This window comes from Helicoverpa zea, chromosome 28, assembly GCF_022581195.2.
Source record: "Helicoverpa zea isolate HzStark_Cry1AcR chromosome 28, ilHelZeax1.1, whole genome shotgun sequence".
Taxonomy (NCBI): Eukaryota; Metazoa; Arthropoda; class Insecta; order Lepidoptera; family Noctuidae; genus Helicoverpa; species Helicoverpa zea.
Window position 1 is genome coordinate 3,007,607 of NC_061479.1, and position 17,271 is coordinate 3,024,877.

A 17,271-nucleotide genomic window follows, 5' to 3' on the forward strand; every position below is an offset into this window, starting at 1 on the left:
ATAGAACGGTTTACCCCCGCACTCAGAGACATTTAATGATTACTTAAGTCACTCCTTAGAGACATACTATTCTTATTGAAATTTTGCACTAAGGAACGGTTAAGCCGTTCCTTAGTGCCATCAAATGTCTCTGAGTGTGTCCATAAGAGAGCAAATAGCATTAATTAAAAGAAGAAGATATAATTATGTAGTTATAAGTACTTTCGCTGCCACATTTCTTTAGTATAATATAAATTACAGAACAGACGAGTACTATATTTTCAGCACTACTTACCTTTTCATCCTGTATAGTTATCGGCACGAATCTTGAGCTCTGACCTACATCTGCGCAGAAGTGATTTATTAGCAAAGAACCGATCCCGAGTGACGGCTATGACTCGATGCACTGCGGGCCAATCACCGCTTTAGCCCGCCCCCGCGCCTCACTTCATACCACAAAAGGGACCCAATAAATTACTTCTGCGCAGGTGAAGGTCAGAGCTCAAGATTCGTGCCGATAACTATATCACGGCCTTAAACTAGTCAGGTAATTAAAAAAACAAATTCATAAATAACTATTTAATATCTAAATAACATCTAAAATAACCAAATAACAACTTTAAATAACTGATACAATAAACTTAAAACTACAATAACATTTAAACTAATAAAAAAAATATTTGCTATTTTCAACTTTTGCTGTTTACGGTAAGCTAACTCACTGTCTTTCAATTCGTCTTTAACTAGGTATTTTCTGATACCTATACCCCAAATCATTACGTATTCAGTAAAGTCAATAGTTCTAAGATCACAGTTAAAAATAGCTTTGTCGGCTGGACTCATTCTAGATACCATTTCTTGGACATTATGGTCTTTGAAAAACCATTCGTTAGATAAAAAGTAGTGGTAAATGAGGGCGAATTTGTCGATTTTTCTGAACACCGCTACGAATCTGTAACAATTGAAAAAACTTGGTAAGTAAATAAAAAATTATAACATGCTTTTCACTCACAGTTTTGAACTCAGTGATCTGCGTTACAAGCCCGAAAAAATTCACTGGATTTTTTTTTAATCGGTCCACTAGTTTCTTAGATTATCGCGTTCAAACAAAACAAATCTTCAGCTTTATATTCTTAGAAAAAAATCCCAGGTCAGACCGAAATCGCTTTTTGAGTTTTAGAAACTTTCACAAAGCAGACGATAGTTTGGTAGTTAATACACCCGTGCATCGGAGAGAGAGATCTTAAACCCAAAAAGCTATTTGAGCTCGACTTGGGTATCAAACCCGTGACCTCATGCACAGCAGTCGCGTTTGCGATAACTAGACCAACGAGAAATAAAAAGTATACCCTGGCCTCTAGATTGATAAGGTATACTTACGAATTAATTTCCTTCGGCATGTTTCCAAGTATACCACCGACAAGGTCCATGATATAAGCCGGTATGTAATGCACGAAGAATGAGATCACCCAGAAGACGAACTTGCTATTAGTTTCCATGAGCCAGCAGTACCACACCGCTTTGGGTGACGGTGACTTCTTTCCTTCTGAGCGCAGAATTACTCCTATGAAATCTGGAAGAAAATCGCGAAGTGTTCTAACTAAACAGTGTATGGGAAAAGAAGTAGAGGAAAGACAACCATCATCTGCCGAGCCTTTTTCCAACTATGTTGGGGTCGGCTTCCAGTTTTAGCCTAACCGGATTTAGCTGAGTACCAGTGCTTTACAAAACTGCCTGTCTATCCTCTATAACTCTGTTATCCGGGCAACCCGATACCCCTTGGTAAGACTGGTTGTCGGAATTTCTAGCTTCTGCCCACCCGTAACGATTGTTAAAAATGTTTAAATGACAGCTGGGACGCGAAAGAAGTCGCGGGAAAAACAAGTCTATTTATAGTTAACCAACTTACCCCACGTAATAAAATGATCGTTATTAGACACCGTATATACTTGTATGTCTTTATTTCCACTCTTTCTCTTCAAGTCAGCGTCCCAGGCGGCAGCTATGGTTGCATTGTTAACGTAATCCACCGGCGTTAAGGGCAGCTTACAATCTTTGTCCACGTAGAAAATGTGAAGAAAACCCATTATAATACCAGCGAGGATCTGAGGGAAAAAGCGCGGTTATTTGCAAAGGAATACATACGGTGGGAGGAAAGTTTTGGCATCAACGTGGACGGATACAGAGAAACTTAGAGTTAGTGGTGAGATGACGGCAGATAGAAGAGTATGGGAGGAGAAAACATTCTGCGCCGATGCCATATAAAATTTGGATAATGGCTGGAGAATGATTTAAACAGTACCGTATTACGGACGCGCGAGGCCCGCAACAAAAATAGCGGGGGGAGCACTATTACAAGTACGCGCAGCACGATTTCTTCTTCCAAACTCACCTATCTGCCTTCATCACTAGCCATTTCGACTTTTACGTAATTCATCCATTTTTCTTTGGTAGTCACCTTTTTCTTCATATATCCATTCACATACATGCTCATCACCTTCCTCATAACATTACTTATCTCTTTACACCACACACCCATACCATGACAGCCGGTTTCCACATAGTTTTCCGGTTACCTTCTCAAATACTCATTCTTTACTTCCCCGGGTATATTTATAGGCAAAATATTTTACCCAAAGGGCGACTTACCCCCGTAGGTCCAGAAAGAGCACTTAAATCCATCCAACCCGGAGTTGGCTCATAATAAGTAGGTGTTACTGGAAAATAACATAAAACAAACATCAATATTTTCGCTCTATTCATTAAAAAGTCATAGTGGACTAGTGGTACTTTAGAGCTTGTTGCGCCACTTCTTCTTCCCAGCAAAAACACACAAGATGTGGTGAAGGGTGGGCATTTTGGGGACTGTGTTGTCGTTCAAAAAGTGCTGTCTAGCAACCTAGTTTCCATAAATGGTGTTGAATTTGGCTAAAGGCAAGACTGATTAAATGTGAATGAAAACATTTCGAGGAAAGCTGGACTATAAAGTCTGAAATCACCAACCCGCATTAAACATTGGTGATTAACGTGATGATGATGAGATCGCTATAAAGAAAAGGCTAGGCAGAAGCTGTTCTTACCTATAGGTGGTCTGACAACGCAGACGGGAAGGTCAGGATCGTATGTCCTTACCAACTCTTCAGCTATGGCTTTCGTGAATGTATATGTGTTTGGCCAGCCCACGATCAAACTGAAATAGAATATTTCATTGTTAATGAAGTATGGAATAATAATAAAGAAACTACATATATTTATTTACGAGGAGTTCGAGGGCATGACTTATTATTTATGGGTATCGTGAATGGCACATTACACGTTCCATCAAAACAATTCAACTGCGCCCGTTTAGACTGGTAACCAAATTCAACGTAGTTGGAAAAGGCTAGATGATAATAAGCGTGTCAAAAAGTTATAAAGCAAATGGTAAGTATATCAATTAAAACTACTTTTACTAAAGAAAGACAAAAGCTAGAAAATCTGACACCTAATATCACCAACAGGTATCGGATAGCCCGGGTAGCTGGTTTAGAGAGGATCAAATAGGCAGTCGCTTTATGTGGCACACTGGTACTTAGCTGCGCCCGGTAAAATTGGAGGCCGACCCCATCATAGTCAGTAACAAGTTAAATAAAAGCTTGTAAAAAGGCATGGATGATAATTCCTCAACAATGCTTACTCCTCAGCGATGGAATTCAGGCGATCTTCCTCCATAGATTCTGCCATACCGATGATAGTTTCTGGCTGTACTGGACAAGGGTAGAACTGGTCCAAAACTTCCGTGTTCACGCGGTCGTATGTAGCGTGAGAAAATGCTGTCGAGACGTAGATGAAGTTCCTAGTAAAAAAGAAAAAATAATAACATAGTTATATAACTTTACAATATGCTTACATTGAGTTTGAGCCACAAACTAAGCATAACTTGTATCTTGTGGCTCAGAGTGCGAAACTTAGTTGTACAAAGTTACAACATATTTGGAGTGACATAATATTTATTAATCAACTTACATGAGCGTAACTAAGGTAGGCACGTAATAAAAAAATTGCATTAATAAGGCATACAGTGGACCTTCCATCGGATACAAAGATCGAAATTGTCAACTTCCTCCTTTTTGGGGAGTCGGTTAAAAGTTAAAACACATTTTTTTTTTTATTTCGTTGTGTCATAAGCTACTCTTATATAATAATATAATTATATCATGTTTATATGTTTATATATATGTTTATATATCATCATCTTAATATAGGTATATCATGTTTAATCACCTAACTACCTGTTCCTCGTGCTTTCACCTGCTTCCCAAGGGAGCTACTTCCCGCATCCGGAGTGAAAGTCTCCGATTTAACTGTTTGGTAGACCACGTCATGTGAATCAAACTATTAAATCGGATCAGTAGACATAGTTACATCCACATTTAAGTAGCTAGGAAGGTATGAAACTTACTTAAAGTTGACACATTCCTTCGAAAGCGCAAGGCACTCCCTGGTCCCTCTCACGTTGGTGATGACTGCAGCTTTGAGAGGCTCGTCAAACCGGACTGTCGCGGCCATATGAAATACTGTCTCCACCTGTAAATATACCAAAATATTAAAGCACAGGTATACACGAAACACAATTGATTTTCTATTATTTTATAATTAGCGACATACAAGCAGTTTTAAGACTCAGAGTATCCGTACACTGCAAATTTTTAGTCGGCTGATAGTTTGTTTAGGCTCATTTAATAAATCAGTATGAAGGTGATTGGTAGTACCTGCACATTACAAAGATCAGGTATTAAGCTGGTATCAGACCGACTAAAAACTTTGATTGATGACTGTTTAGTCTGCAATGTTTAAAAGGGCAAAAAAAACAGAATCCTACATTTTGAATCTTTTTTGTCGACGACTATTGACTTAAAGGACTACAGTATACCATCATTGATGGCGCACATTTGTTCGAGAACAAAAAATAAGTACGTGTTAGTACAAACAAGTTCATAATAATATGGATTTGTGTCGACGCACAAAATTTGCATTCTGCGGAAAATTTTAGAAAATTTTCCCATTTGTGTTACTGTTTACTAGAAAGAATTGACCAGAAGACACATTTGTGTGCGTCATAGTGAACAGTGACTAATTTTAACTGGATCAAAATATATTGTAAAGTAAGTAGGTAAGTAATATAAAATCCTACATATATTATAAACGTGAATGTTTGTGAGAATGTATGGATGTATGTTTGTTATTCAATCACGCAAAAACGGCTGGACCGATTTGGTTGAAATTTAGTATGTAGATAGGTTATACTCTGGATTAACACATAGGCTACTTTTTATCCCGGTCAACAGGGATAAACCGTATTTTATTAATATTTTGTTAAATTAGTATAGACGGCCTCTTTTGAGTTTTGCTGTTTCTTTTTCTGAATCCTGTATTTTTTTTGTTTTTAGGGTTCCGTACCCAAAGGATAAAACGGGACTCTATTGTTTTCGCTCCTCTGTCTGTCCGTCCGTCCGTCCGTCCGTCTGTCCGTCCGTCTGTCACCAGGCTGCATCTAAGGAACCGTGATAGTTAGAGAGCTAAAATTTTCACAGATGATGTATTTTTATTGCCGCTATAACAACAAATACTGAAAACTAGAATGTAATAAATATTTTGGGGGGCTCCAATACAACAAACGTGATTTTTTTGTCCGATTTATAAATAATGGTACGGAACCCTTCGTGCGCGAGTCTGACTCGCACTTGGCCGGTTTTTTTGATTTGTACGCAGGTTTCTATCCTTTTATCATGGATGCTGTCATAGATTTAGAAACCCACTACCGTTTGATAGATAGGCAATACGTGACACATAATTTTATGCGATAAGAGTCCAAAAACTGACCACTGTAGAGGCATGTAGCTGGCCCCCGAATGTGTTAAAGACAAATTTTAGTAACAAAACTAGCGATACTTTGAAAAATGTTTAACATTTTCTATGAATTGATTCCAAAAATTAAGAAACGCTATAAATACTAATACGTAACTCTAAATACTGTAACTTCTACATAAAAAAGTGTGTTTCGTTTTGGCTTCACCAGAAATCACATAATGGTCGATCTATCTACTGTTATCTATATCTATTGACAAATATGGCTGTCATACTGCGCTTTGTCTGTCAGGGCCATTGGAATTTAACGAAATTCTCCATAATCTGAATTTTGCAGATATATGTTGTCGATTCAAAATCAATATTTCTTTATGTTTTGTTATTCATACGTATAAGGTCTCGATCGAGTCTACCGTACTCCTTGACAAAATCTTACTCTTACTTATATTATAAAACTAGCTTCTGCCCGCGACTTCGTACGCGGATCCTGTCCCTTATGCCAGCGACTACGGGGTCAGCAAAATCAAAGATCTGAACCGTCTGATATTGAATTTTAAGGGCCCGTTGACTTGAAAACAACGGAATACGGATAAACATTAGAAACGTTCCATATATTTAATTAAATTGGACTAAACAAAACGCTGAGAACTGAACCGCAATAGGCGTGATCATAGGGATAAAAGTAGTGATTCTAATAAGTCTGCATTTAAGTTATGTGGCAAAAATGTTACACGTATTATTACGTAAAAAAACATTAAATAGATGACAAAGTCGTGGTGACTTAGTGGAAGTCGTGGTGGTTTAGTGGGTAGAGAACCAATCTCTCAAGTATGAGCGTGCGTCTTTGATTCCAGGTCTGGCAAGTGCCTGCCAATGCAACTTTTCTAAGTTCGTATGTACTTTCTACGTATATTTTGGATACCAATAACCGTTATTTGGAGGGGATGTTAAACTGTAGGTTCCGGCTGTCATTGAACATTCTTGGCAGTCGTTATGGGTAGTCAGAAGCCAGTAAGTCTTACCAAGGTATGTTGGGTTGAGCGGGTAACCAGGTTGTGGAGGTCAGATAGGCAGTCGCTCCTTGTAAAACACTGGTACTCAGTTGCATCGTGACTGGAAGTCGACCATAACATAATTGGGACAAAGGCTCTTGAGATAATAACGACAATAATAATGAGATATAGGCACCGCAGGACATCTGAGGCTGATGACGGGGAGTAGCAACCCCGCGGGGCTATACTATATGCTGAGTTCTCCAGGGAGAGTATCCCCCATCTCCGGCCGGTCGGAGTGAACCATGACGGGGGTAGGTCTCACGCCTCTGGCTTGGCTTGGCCGTCCAGAGTGGAGTCGCTAGAGCAGGATTAGTAGCCCTGCTCGGAGGGTAGGTGCCTCATGGTAAGCACAGGGAGCGCGTAATCTGTGTTTAAAGTCCGCCGAGGTATCCTCACGCTTCAGGTTCCCGGGGGCCCAGTAAGTGAGGTGGCGAGTCTCCACCTGCCATTTTTACATGTACCATTGACATCCACTAACATCCCATCACAAATAGCCCAAGTAGTTTCCCTCAATAGTTAGCAATAGTTTAGCACAGAACCGGGGATTGTCTTTTTTTTAACGACGTCCACCGGTGAATGTCCTTGGGTTCATTTCTATAGTGTATAAAGGGATAATCGACGGTATTGTGTCACCATTTCATTAAAGTTGTCTCAAAAGGGTTTCAGCGTGTTGGCTTCGGCCCCACGTTTGCCTCCCAAAAATTCGGAACTCTGTAGTCCCGAGGTCTGGAAGAGACATACAAAATAATAATGAGATATAACGCAACAAAGTCGGAGAGTGAGGGCTCGTGACGCCACGTCTAAGTATGTAAAATTTGTACTAAGCAGTGACTTAACGAAGCGTTGTTGTATCTTCGTTATTATTTGTTTGTGAGAGAGAGAGAAAAGAAAAATACGTGTCCATTATTTTAGGATAGGATTCACCATACCTATTTCATAACATTCATTTCTATACATTTCAAGTGTAGTATTGCTCTTGAAGTTTCATATCAGGTGTTCCAGATCTTCGATGTTTATACATCAATAGAGAGTGCTTATCAGATTGAACCACTTTTGCTAAAACGTCATATCTTCATATGCTATAGTCTAGCTGGACTCCTGGAGTTCCACATCAGGTGTTTTACACCTTCAATTTGTATAAGTCAACAGAGAGTGCTTATCAGATTGAACAACTTTTGCTAAAACGTCATACCTCTATATGCTATAGTCTAGCTGGGCACCTGGAGTTCCACATCAGGTGTTTTAGATCTTCAATTTGTGTAAGTCAATAGAAAGTGCTTATCAAATTGAACAACTTTTGCTAAAACGCCATACCTGTATATGGTACAGAGAAGCTGGGCTCTTGGGGTTCCACATCAGGTGTTCCAGATCTTCAAATTTATTATCTCAACTAAAAATGCTCATCACATGAAACAATTTTTGCCATGGCACCATTTTTATATCTCTTATAGTTTTGTTGGTCTGTTGGAGTTCTGCATCAGGTCTTCAAGTTTCGAAGATATATTATAGCCTATATGTTGACCAGGCTTAATACTGATACAACAAAGAAAAAATCATTGAAATCCGTTCAGTAGTTCCGAAGATTAGCGTGTACAAACAAACAGACATACAGACATACAGACATACAGACATACAGACATACAGACAAACAGACAGAATTTTTTTTTTGGATTTGTGCTCCATTACTGTTTCTAAACCCCACCCAATTATTATTTTTTAAATATATTCAATGTACAGACACAGTTTTTTTACAGATTTATTATATGTATAGATATAGATGTCAAAGTTTGTGAGAATGTATGGATGTATGTTTGTTATTCAATCACGCAAAAACGGCTAGACAGATTTGATTCAAATTTGGTATGTAGATAGGTGATACCCTGGATATAGGCTACTTTTTATCCCGGTCAACAGGGGTAAAATTATTCAGCCACGGTCAAAGCGGCTCCATCTGTGGTATATAAAATACAACAAATTTGACAAAGCAGCCAGGTGGAAAGACATTAGCGGAACATTAATTAATTATCACGTAAACTCATAGATGGAGTTGTGCATTTTTTCATAAACAAATTGAGCTGGGGTTTTATTTTAGCTTATCTTCCATTAATGTGGAGACTTAAAAGCAACTTACGTTAAATGAGTAGTATTAAGTAAACCTTAAATATTTTTGTGTGGTGCAAAACATGTAACGCTTATGGATCCTAAAAGAAAGGAGAATGATCTGTCTCTCGCAAGCACTGCTAAGCGTGAGTTTAAGTTTCTGTAGCTTTAGAGACAAGCCCAGACACAAAGTGCACATTAAAGAAATGAGAGCTTCCTCGATTGAATACCATACGCACGTAAAATGCTTTATCGCCTCTGAAATCGTCCAAATTACGCGCCGCATACCAGAGACATATATATGTACTTACTTTCAACTTCTGATCACAAATACACTGTTCTCAATTATGAATAGTTACAACCAGACCCGAGCTGAGTCTAAAAAAGCACCTTTTATATATCTACGTTTACATAATTGATATCATTCAGTTACAAAGACTTGCTATAAAACGTGTTTTCGTTAAATGTACTATTATTTTTTTGAAAACATATATTCCCAACTCTGATCTCATGGAGATGGTGTCCGACTATCACCACTGTGTGGACTGTGCGAACTATCGTACCCGGCCCAGGTTTAAGCCATGGTCTGGGGCGAGAAGAAATGGGATGAAAAAGAATGAGGCGGCGGAACGATTGAAAATTCCCACTGCGGTAAGAAACCACGGGAGCCGATTCCCGGCCACCATAGGCGTGGGCGATGAGTTTTGAGTGGGTCGTCGACCATCCGGCTCTTAGGAGACCCGTGTCTAACATGCCCATGTCAGCGATGCGCGTTATTTCACGCGCCCCTTTAGGAGATTCTGCAAACCCCAGTGAGGCCCACCAGAGCCAAAGCCCAACACTCCCTCACGCTGCACCCAATGCTGCACTGCTCAATGCACAGAAGACTGTATTCTCTAATGAAAAGTCAAACTAATGGCTGAGAATAACGTAACTTTCCAGGATGCCATGCAACGTGTTGCACATACCCAGGCCTTTCGGAGCTTGGTAATCCTTTTCTCCACCTTCACAAAAACACACAGGAAGTGGTGAAGGGGTTTTGGGGGCTGCCTTTTGTTTTTGCTGAATTATCAGCCTAATTTGAATAAACGTTTTTAAGTTTTTTTCACTTGAGTTTTATAGTACATGAACAAATTAGAATAGTAATGAATTAGTTTTGGTCGCGGGGACTTGGACGTCTTCAGAACGTATTTACCAACTCTTAGTGGTCATCCTGCACACCCGCTTCTCTAACTATATTTGCAGGATCAACAAGATTGTTTTAGTTCGTTATATTAACTACGCTACTATAGCCCGCTGTCGAAGAATCTTTTTACATCAATTCTGGAGAAGCTACATAATTATTAGCCTGTACACAGCCTTATGTTTGCTGGCTGCACCAAGAACTGACAAATTGCGAGCGCACATTTTGAAAAAAAAAACCTGCAGGCTTCAAGTACGAACACATGAATTGGACTCTCACAGATATTGGCCTGTTCGTGAACTAATTCAAACATTTCGGTGGAATCCCAACTTAACATAGTGAGTGAGTGCACAGGAAATCCTCAAGTGTTTCCCCCTGTAGTGAAACTATGCGCCTGCCTGATGACTACGTTATCATCCACCCAGCTATTCCCCAATCATGTGGTTGTTGGCTTCCAGTCAAACCGAATCTGTTTGAGTACCAATAGTATAGTACTTGAAGTGACTACCTACATGATGTCCTCAACCCAGTGAACTGGACACCACGTTATCCATGGTAAGACTGTTTGACAGACTTTCTGGCTTCTGATAAGTTGCAGTTGCTGCAGAAAATGTACAAATGACAGCTTTATCAGACCTTTGTATCCTGTGAGAATTACTTACGCCCCATACTTACGTAATCATTTTCCAAATCGGTTGACTAGGTCCAGAGATTTCCACAACGTCACAAACTTTACTTCGTTCATTTAAATAGAAAGGTCACACATGAGAGACGACGGCAGATAGAAGAGTATGGAAGGAGAAAACATATTAACGACCCCAAATAAAATTGGGATAAGGGTAGGGGGATGATGATGATGAGAAATGGCCACACATACATATAGCGGATAAATAGTATTTTGACAATTCTATATTGCCCACGCAGACGAAGTCGCGGGCAACAGCTAGTATATTATAAAGTAGGTAAGTAATATAAATATACTAATTTTATAAAGCTGAGTTTGTTTGTTTGTTTGCTTGAACGCGCTAATCTCAGGAAATACTGGACCGATTTGAAAAAAATATTTCAGTGTTACATAGCCCATTTATCGAGGAAGGCTACTTTTTATCCGGGTTCGTCCAGAGGTTCCCACGGAATGCGGGTAAAACCGCCGTCAGAAGCTAGTCATCATCATCCTCCGAGCCTTTTTCCCAACTATGTTGGGGTCGGCTTCCAGTCTAACTGGATTCAGCTGAGTACCAGTGCTTTGCAAGGAGCGACTGCCTATCGGACCTCCTCAACCCAGTTACCCGGGCAACCCAATACCCCTTGGTTAGATTGGTAGAAGCTAGTCTTATATAATTTTTTATTATTATTATTTACCTCTTGTGTAAGAAGAGTCCAATCTTCTTGGCTAAGTCCGAGTCTCACATCAGCTACATCACCTTCCAGTGGAACTAATTTCTCCAGAAAGTTCGGTTTCTTTTCGCGAAGGAAGTCGTAAACCTGTTGGAAAAGACGGAATAATTAGGCTCAGTAATGGGTCGACCGACAGGTATCTGTGGAGATCTAAGGGGGAGGCCTATGTTCAGCAGTGGACGTCCTATGGCTGAGATGATGATAATGATATAACAATAAGATTGGGTAGCCTTAAAGCAAAACCTAAATAAATATGCAAAGTATAAGGTGGTAAACGTTTTTTGTGACGTGGGCCGTAACAAAAAACATGTCAGTAGTCAGTACCATCCGTACGCGATGTCGCCGACAAAATGCAAGAGAAACGGCTGCGATGGTACGAAAATGTAAAAAGGAGTGACACCTGAGGACATTGGCAGTGTGAATGTGATACTCAATCTCAATATACCCGGTCAAAGGCGCAAAGGCAGGCCGAAACCGTGGTGGTTGAGTGTCGTAATGAATGACATGAAAATCTGCGAACTCGAAGAGGAAGATGTCTATTCAGGAGGATAGAGTGAAGTGGAAGAAGGAAGATACGGAAAGCCGACCCCGTCACAAGACGGGATAAACGCTAAGAATTACCGTAAAAAAATATATTTTTCATTGAAGTGAAAGCCCTTTTTTATGGTAAATCATCAAATGACAGACTCTTTCTGTCTAAAACCCATGTTTTTTTAGTAGGCGTTTTATGGACCAGGGTCGCGGTAACTCTTTCGAACAATCCCGCGGCCCCAGCAGGCCTTGGCCCTGCTGGGCCCCACTGGGTTTGCTGACATCTCCCTGAGGAGCCCGTGGAACAACGCGCGCAGCTGACACTGGTCTGTTGTCTATGCAGACGGTGGAACGATGAGCCACCCGAACTCACCGCCCACAGACCGACGCCTACGGTGGCCGGGAGTCGTCTCTTGACCCTTGGCGCCCGTGGTGTCTTCCTGGTCCACTACAGCGGCTGGGATGAGAGTTGCTACTCGCAGTCGCTCCGCCGTCTCCTTCTCGAGCTAGGGCATGCAATACCGGTTTACCGGTTTCGGTTTTACCGGTAAAACCGCCCATTTTCGGGATTTTTAAATTACCGGTAAAAATAAAATGTTACCGGTAATTTACCGGTTTTTACGTTTTTGTGATAAAATATATCAATTGTTCATTTAACATCAAATCTTTATTATATAGCCTGAATATAATGTAATATTGCATACATTACATATTCTAAGAGTGTTAAAGTTGCTGTTTTTTAGGAAAGTAAACTTGTGTCTCCTTAACTAGCTCTAGGTTAGATACAAATCTTCATTCTCATTTTATTTTATAATATCTAAATAAATTTTATTCATTCGGTTATTCCGATTTCCCTCATAGCTGTCAGCTCATATTAGGTAAAAATGTAGCTTATGCTTATTTTACCTACTCTATGATCTTGCTGAGCAAGGGCTTTTACTTCACCACCATGCGGACAGCTCTAAGGACACGGTGGAGCACACAGTCTAGGTGTGCACTGCCTGGGAAGGGTACCGCCATATCGTCGTCGAGGCAATAAGCAGCGGCGACCTCTCGCGTCCAGTCGTGGTTCAGGCCATGGTCCTGAGTGAATTGGAAGCCGTCGCCTCCTTCTGCGAAGCAGTCATGCTCGAGAAGGAGACGGCGGAGTGACTGCGAGATCGCACCTCTCAGCTCAACCGCTGTAGAGGATCAGACACCACGGGCGCTGAGTGTCGAGAGACGACACCCGGCCACCGTAGGCGTCGGTCTGTGGACGGTGAGTTCGGGTGGCTCATCGTTCCTCCGTCTGCATAGATAACAGACCCGTGTTGGCTTCGCGCGTTGTAAAGGCGGGTCTACGCTAGACGAACCGAGCACGAGCGAAGTACAAGCGGAGCCGTTCTCGGCTTCATCGTTCGCGGCGTCAAGTGTGGACGCACAACGAACCTACAACGATCACTATTAGCAAATCCCTTTGACAACAGGCGGAACGCAGCCGAGCACGAAGTGCTCGCAGCGCGCTCGTTAGAGGCTTGTAAGTTGGTCCACACTAGACGAATTGTGTTCGGCTCGTGCTCGGCTCTCCTAGCGTAGACGCAGCTTTACACATTGTTCGAAAGAGTTACCCCGACCCTGGTGAAAATGCCTAGGATTTACTTTAATGAAAAAAAAAAAATCCCAGTAATTCGTAGCGTTTATCCCGTCTTGTGACGGGGTCCGCTTTCCGTATCTTCTTCTTCCATTTCACTCAGATGTTCTTTCCAGGAGATCTTCCTCTTCGAGGTCGCAGATTTTCATGTCATTCATTACGACACTCAACCACCACAGTTTCGGCCAGCCTCTGCGCCTTTGACCGGGTATATCGAGATTGAGTACATAACATTGGCGATGTATTCAGGTGGTCTCCTTTTTACATGTCCATACCATCGCAGCCGTTTCTCTTGCATTTTGTCGACGACATCGCAGACGGATGGTACTGACATGTTTTTTTGTTACGGCCCACGTCACAAAAAATGGTTACCACCTTATACCCTGTATTTTTATTTATTTTTTTGCTTTTAGACTACCCAATCTTATTGTTATAATATCACATTTTTAAAATTACAAAAATTACCGTTTTACCGGTTTACCGGTAAAAATATTTTTATTACCGAATTTTTACCGGTAATTTTTATTTTACCGGAATTGCATGCCCTATCTCGAGCATGACGCGAAAGGTCGCCGCTGCTTATTGCCTCGACGACAACACGGCGGTACCCTTCCCAGGCAGTGCACACCTGGACTGTGTGCTCCACCGTGTCCTCAGACCTGTCCGCATGGTGGTGAAGTAAAAGCCCTTGCTCAGTATTAGCTCAGTATTAGCTACATTTGTACCTAGTATGAGCTGACAGCTATGAGGAAAAACAGAATAACCGAATGAATACAATTTATTTAGATTTTATAAATTAAGATGAGAAAGAAGATTTGTATCTAACCTAGAGATAGTTAAGGACACACAAGTTTACTTTCCTAAAAAACAGCAACTTTAACACTCTTACAATACGTAATGTACGCAACATTACATTATATTCAGGCTACATAACAAAGATTTGACGTTAAATGAACAATTGCTATATTTTATCAGAAAAACGTAAAAACCGGTAAATTACCGGTTTCATATTATTTTTACCGGTAATTTAAAACTCGCAAAAATGGGCGATTTACCGGTAAAAACGAAACCGGTTAACCGGTATTGCATGCCCTATTCTGACCCCCTTACCAAAGATGTAAAACTTCTTAATATATTGCACTTACGGGATCTTTTAGTAAATAATCGAGTCTCTCCTGAATCGTCTTTCCTTTCTTTGGCCTCAGCAGCACAAACATCTTCTTCAAGTTGCATGATCTGAAAGAATATAAAGATTTGTAACACCAAACCGTTTCATCCCGTTGTTATTCAGCGAGCATCGTACATCATTCATTATCATGGTTTTCTGGATTTCCCACTACAGGGCACAGGCCTCTTCTCATACACAGAAGGATTGAGGATTGAGGAGGAGCGTTAATCACACGCTTTCTTAAGGCACATTGGTGATTTTAGACTAAAAGTCCAGGTTTCCTCAAGATGTTAAAATTCTCCTTTACTCAGTCATTGGCGTCCAAGATATACTCTATTTCAACAGGTATCATAAAGGGGGTTTGAAAGGAAACAGAAAGAAGAAATTCTATTTAAAACACAAAGCCATACAAATGCCATAGACTGGCTTTGGGTAAACGTAGTGTAGGTCGTCTTGCTGCGCGGTGGACCGACGATTTGAAGAAGATGGTGGGCAGTGGATGGAAGCGGGCTGCCCATGACCGGGATGTTTGGGGGAGGCCTACTCATAACAATGGGCGATAATTGGCTGATATGATAGTCTAGCTTTATCCTGATGCAGAAACTAGGCAGTATCTTAAGAACGAACTAATCTCCTAGTTCGTAACAAATGAAGGTGCATTAATATCCCATTTACTTAATTAACTCTTACCTCAGTAGTTTCTCTATAATCTGCTTGCCGAGGAAGCCGGAGCCGCCCGTCACGAACGCGGTGGCGCCACTGTAGAACTGCTGAACATCCGAGTCCCCTCGATCTATCACTTCATTCATAGGTATCTGATGCTTCAGAGCCTCAACCAATTTTTCTTGGGCCCGGTCCATTGCAACGGGGTGGATTTCTGATTAAAAGAAATACAATACATTTCTGGTTTTGCCACGGCTACTGTTGTTCTAGAAGATCAGCCAGCTGCGCAGGACATATTATAGTGCACAAGCATTTGCTTGGACACAGGTGCACTCACTATTCCTTCACTCTCACAGCGCGATAGGACGACAATCCGACACCACCGGAGAGAGATCACAAGCAGGACCGGCTTTTTTTAATGACTACTCCATATTTTTATATTAAAATTAATAAAAATTATTATTTAGACCAGTGGTTCTTAACCGGTGGTCCGCGGACCACTGGTGGTCCCTGGAGGCATTCCAAGTGGTCCGCGAAGCTTAGCTTCGCGACGTTGCTTTACGTTATCTAACTTTATTTTTATTGACTTATCTATGCGAGCGGGGGTTTTCGCATGGACGTATATCGGGTGTGTCATACCTAGTCCCCCCATTCATGAAAATGTATGTTTGGGCTACATTTTACGTAATTTTGGTTTTAAGTCTTAAATAAATAATAATTAAAATTTCGAGCTCGCTTCGCTCGCGTATTCAGAAACTGTATGCGCTTAATTTGGATTAGTCAACAAACAAAAAATTAAGTACGTTTGGGCTTTTTACGTAATATTTGGTTTAAGTCTGATAAAAATTTCGCGCTCGCTTCGCTCGCGTATTCAGAAACTATATTATGGCCCTTATTTTTGCATTTGTCAACAAACAAAACGTTAAGTACGTTTGGGTTAAATTTTACGTATTTTAAGTCCGATAAAAATTTCGCGCTCGCGCATTTGGAAACTACATAGGCAAGTTTTTCTTTGTTTGTTGCTTACCTACACAACTGCCGACATGCGTTTAGCAGAGTGCTAATTTAGGTAAACCGATGAGGTGGTCCCCGGCAAGACAAACTTTAGTTAAAGTGGTCCCTCATGACTAAAAGGTTAGGTACCACTGATTTAGACCAAGAAGTTATTTTCTCAGGTCTAGATAATTTTATTAAGAATTTAGAAGAAAAATGCATTATTATTATTATTTACCTTTATGATTTATACGTTGAAATAAACACCAGGATTTTTCACAGGGAGCAAAGTTAATCCTAAGAATAGTTGTTGTCTAATGACCGACTTATGGTATTTACGTATGTGTGATGGAAATTGTATAGCAGTCCGTATTAATTATCATTATTAAATTAATTCAGGGTCTCATTTACTTCGTCAAATGTCAAATCCGATCGGAACTAGGTACCTAAGTATATATTTTTTCCAAAAGTGCAAGTTTTTTTCCTCGCGGGTTAAAACCTAATTATTAGATAGATATTTAAATGTGATTTAGTCGCGTATTTTCGGTAAATTAGGACATTCAACTATTTTCAAACGAATTCAAAATGGTCGTGTTATATCCAAGTTTTGGCTATTTTCAATTCTTGGCAAAATTACGTAATTCATAGTGAGAGCACTGATAAAAAACAAATTCTATACATACGATACGTCATATCGAAATGTACAGTTTTATATTATATACGG

At 40.4% G+C, this 17,271-nt stretch overlaps 1 protein-coding gene across 1 annotated transcript; it reads right to left on the reverse strand.

Annotated features, from left to right (window-relative positions):
* Nucleotides 1-576: 576 nt before the first annotated feature.
* LOC124643744 (fatty acyl-CoA reductase wat-like) lies at nt 577-15,751 on the reverse strand. The gene is made up of 10 exons (XM_047182807.1): nt 15,582-15,751; nt 14,869-14,959; nt 11,527-11,649; nt 4,421-4,545; nt 3,656-3,814; nt 3,060-3,169; nt 2,629-2,696; nt 1,889-2,084; nt 1,360-1,552; nt 577-931 (listed from the first exon to the last, which is right to left on the reverse strand). The coding sequence occupies exons 1-10, from the start codon at nt 15,749-15,751 to the stop codon at nt 577-579; spliced, it is 1,590 nt and encodes a 529-aa protein (XP_047038763.1).
* Between the last annotated feature and the right edge of the window lie 1,520 nt (nt 15,752-17,271).

What these genes read in the sequence shown, in the direction of transcription:
- LOC124643744 (XM_047182807.1), bottom strand. Translation starts at nt 15,751, where the DNA reads ATGGACCGGGCCCAAGAAAAATTGGTTGAGGCTCTGAAGCATCAGATA. An exon ending in ATTATAGAGAAACTACTGAG is followed by an intron (nt 14,960 to 15,581) that starts GTAAGAGTTAAT and finishes ATATTCTTTCAG; the next exon opens with ATCATGCAACTTGAAGAAGA. An exon ending in GGACTCTTCTTACACAAGAG is followed by an intron (nt 4,546 to 11,526) that starts GTAAATAATAAT and finishes GTATATTTACAG; the next exon opens with GTGGAGACAGTATTTCATAT.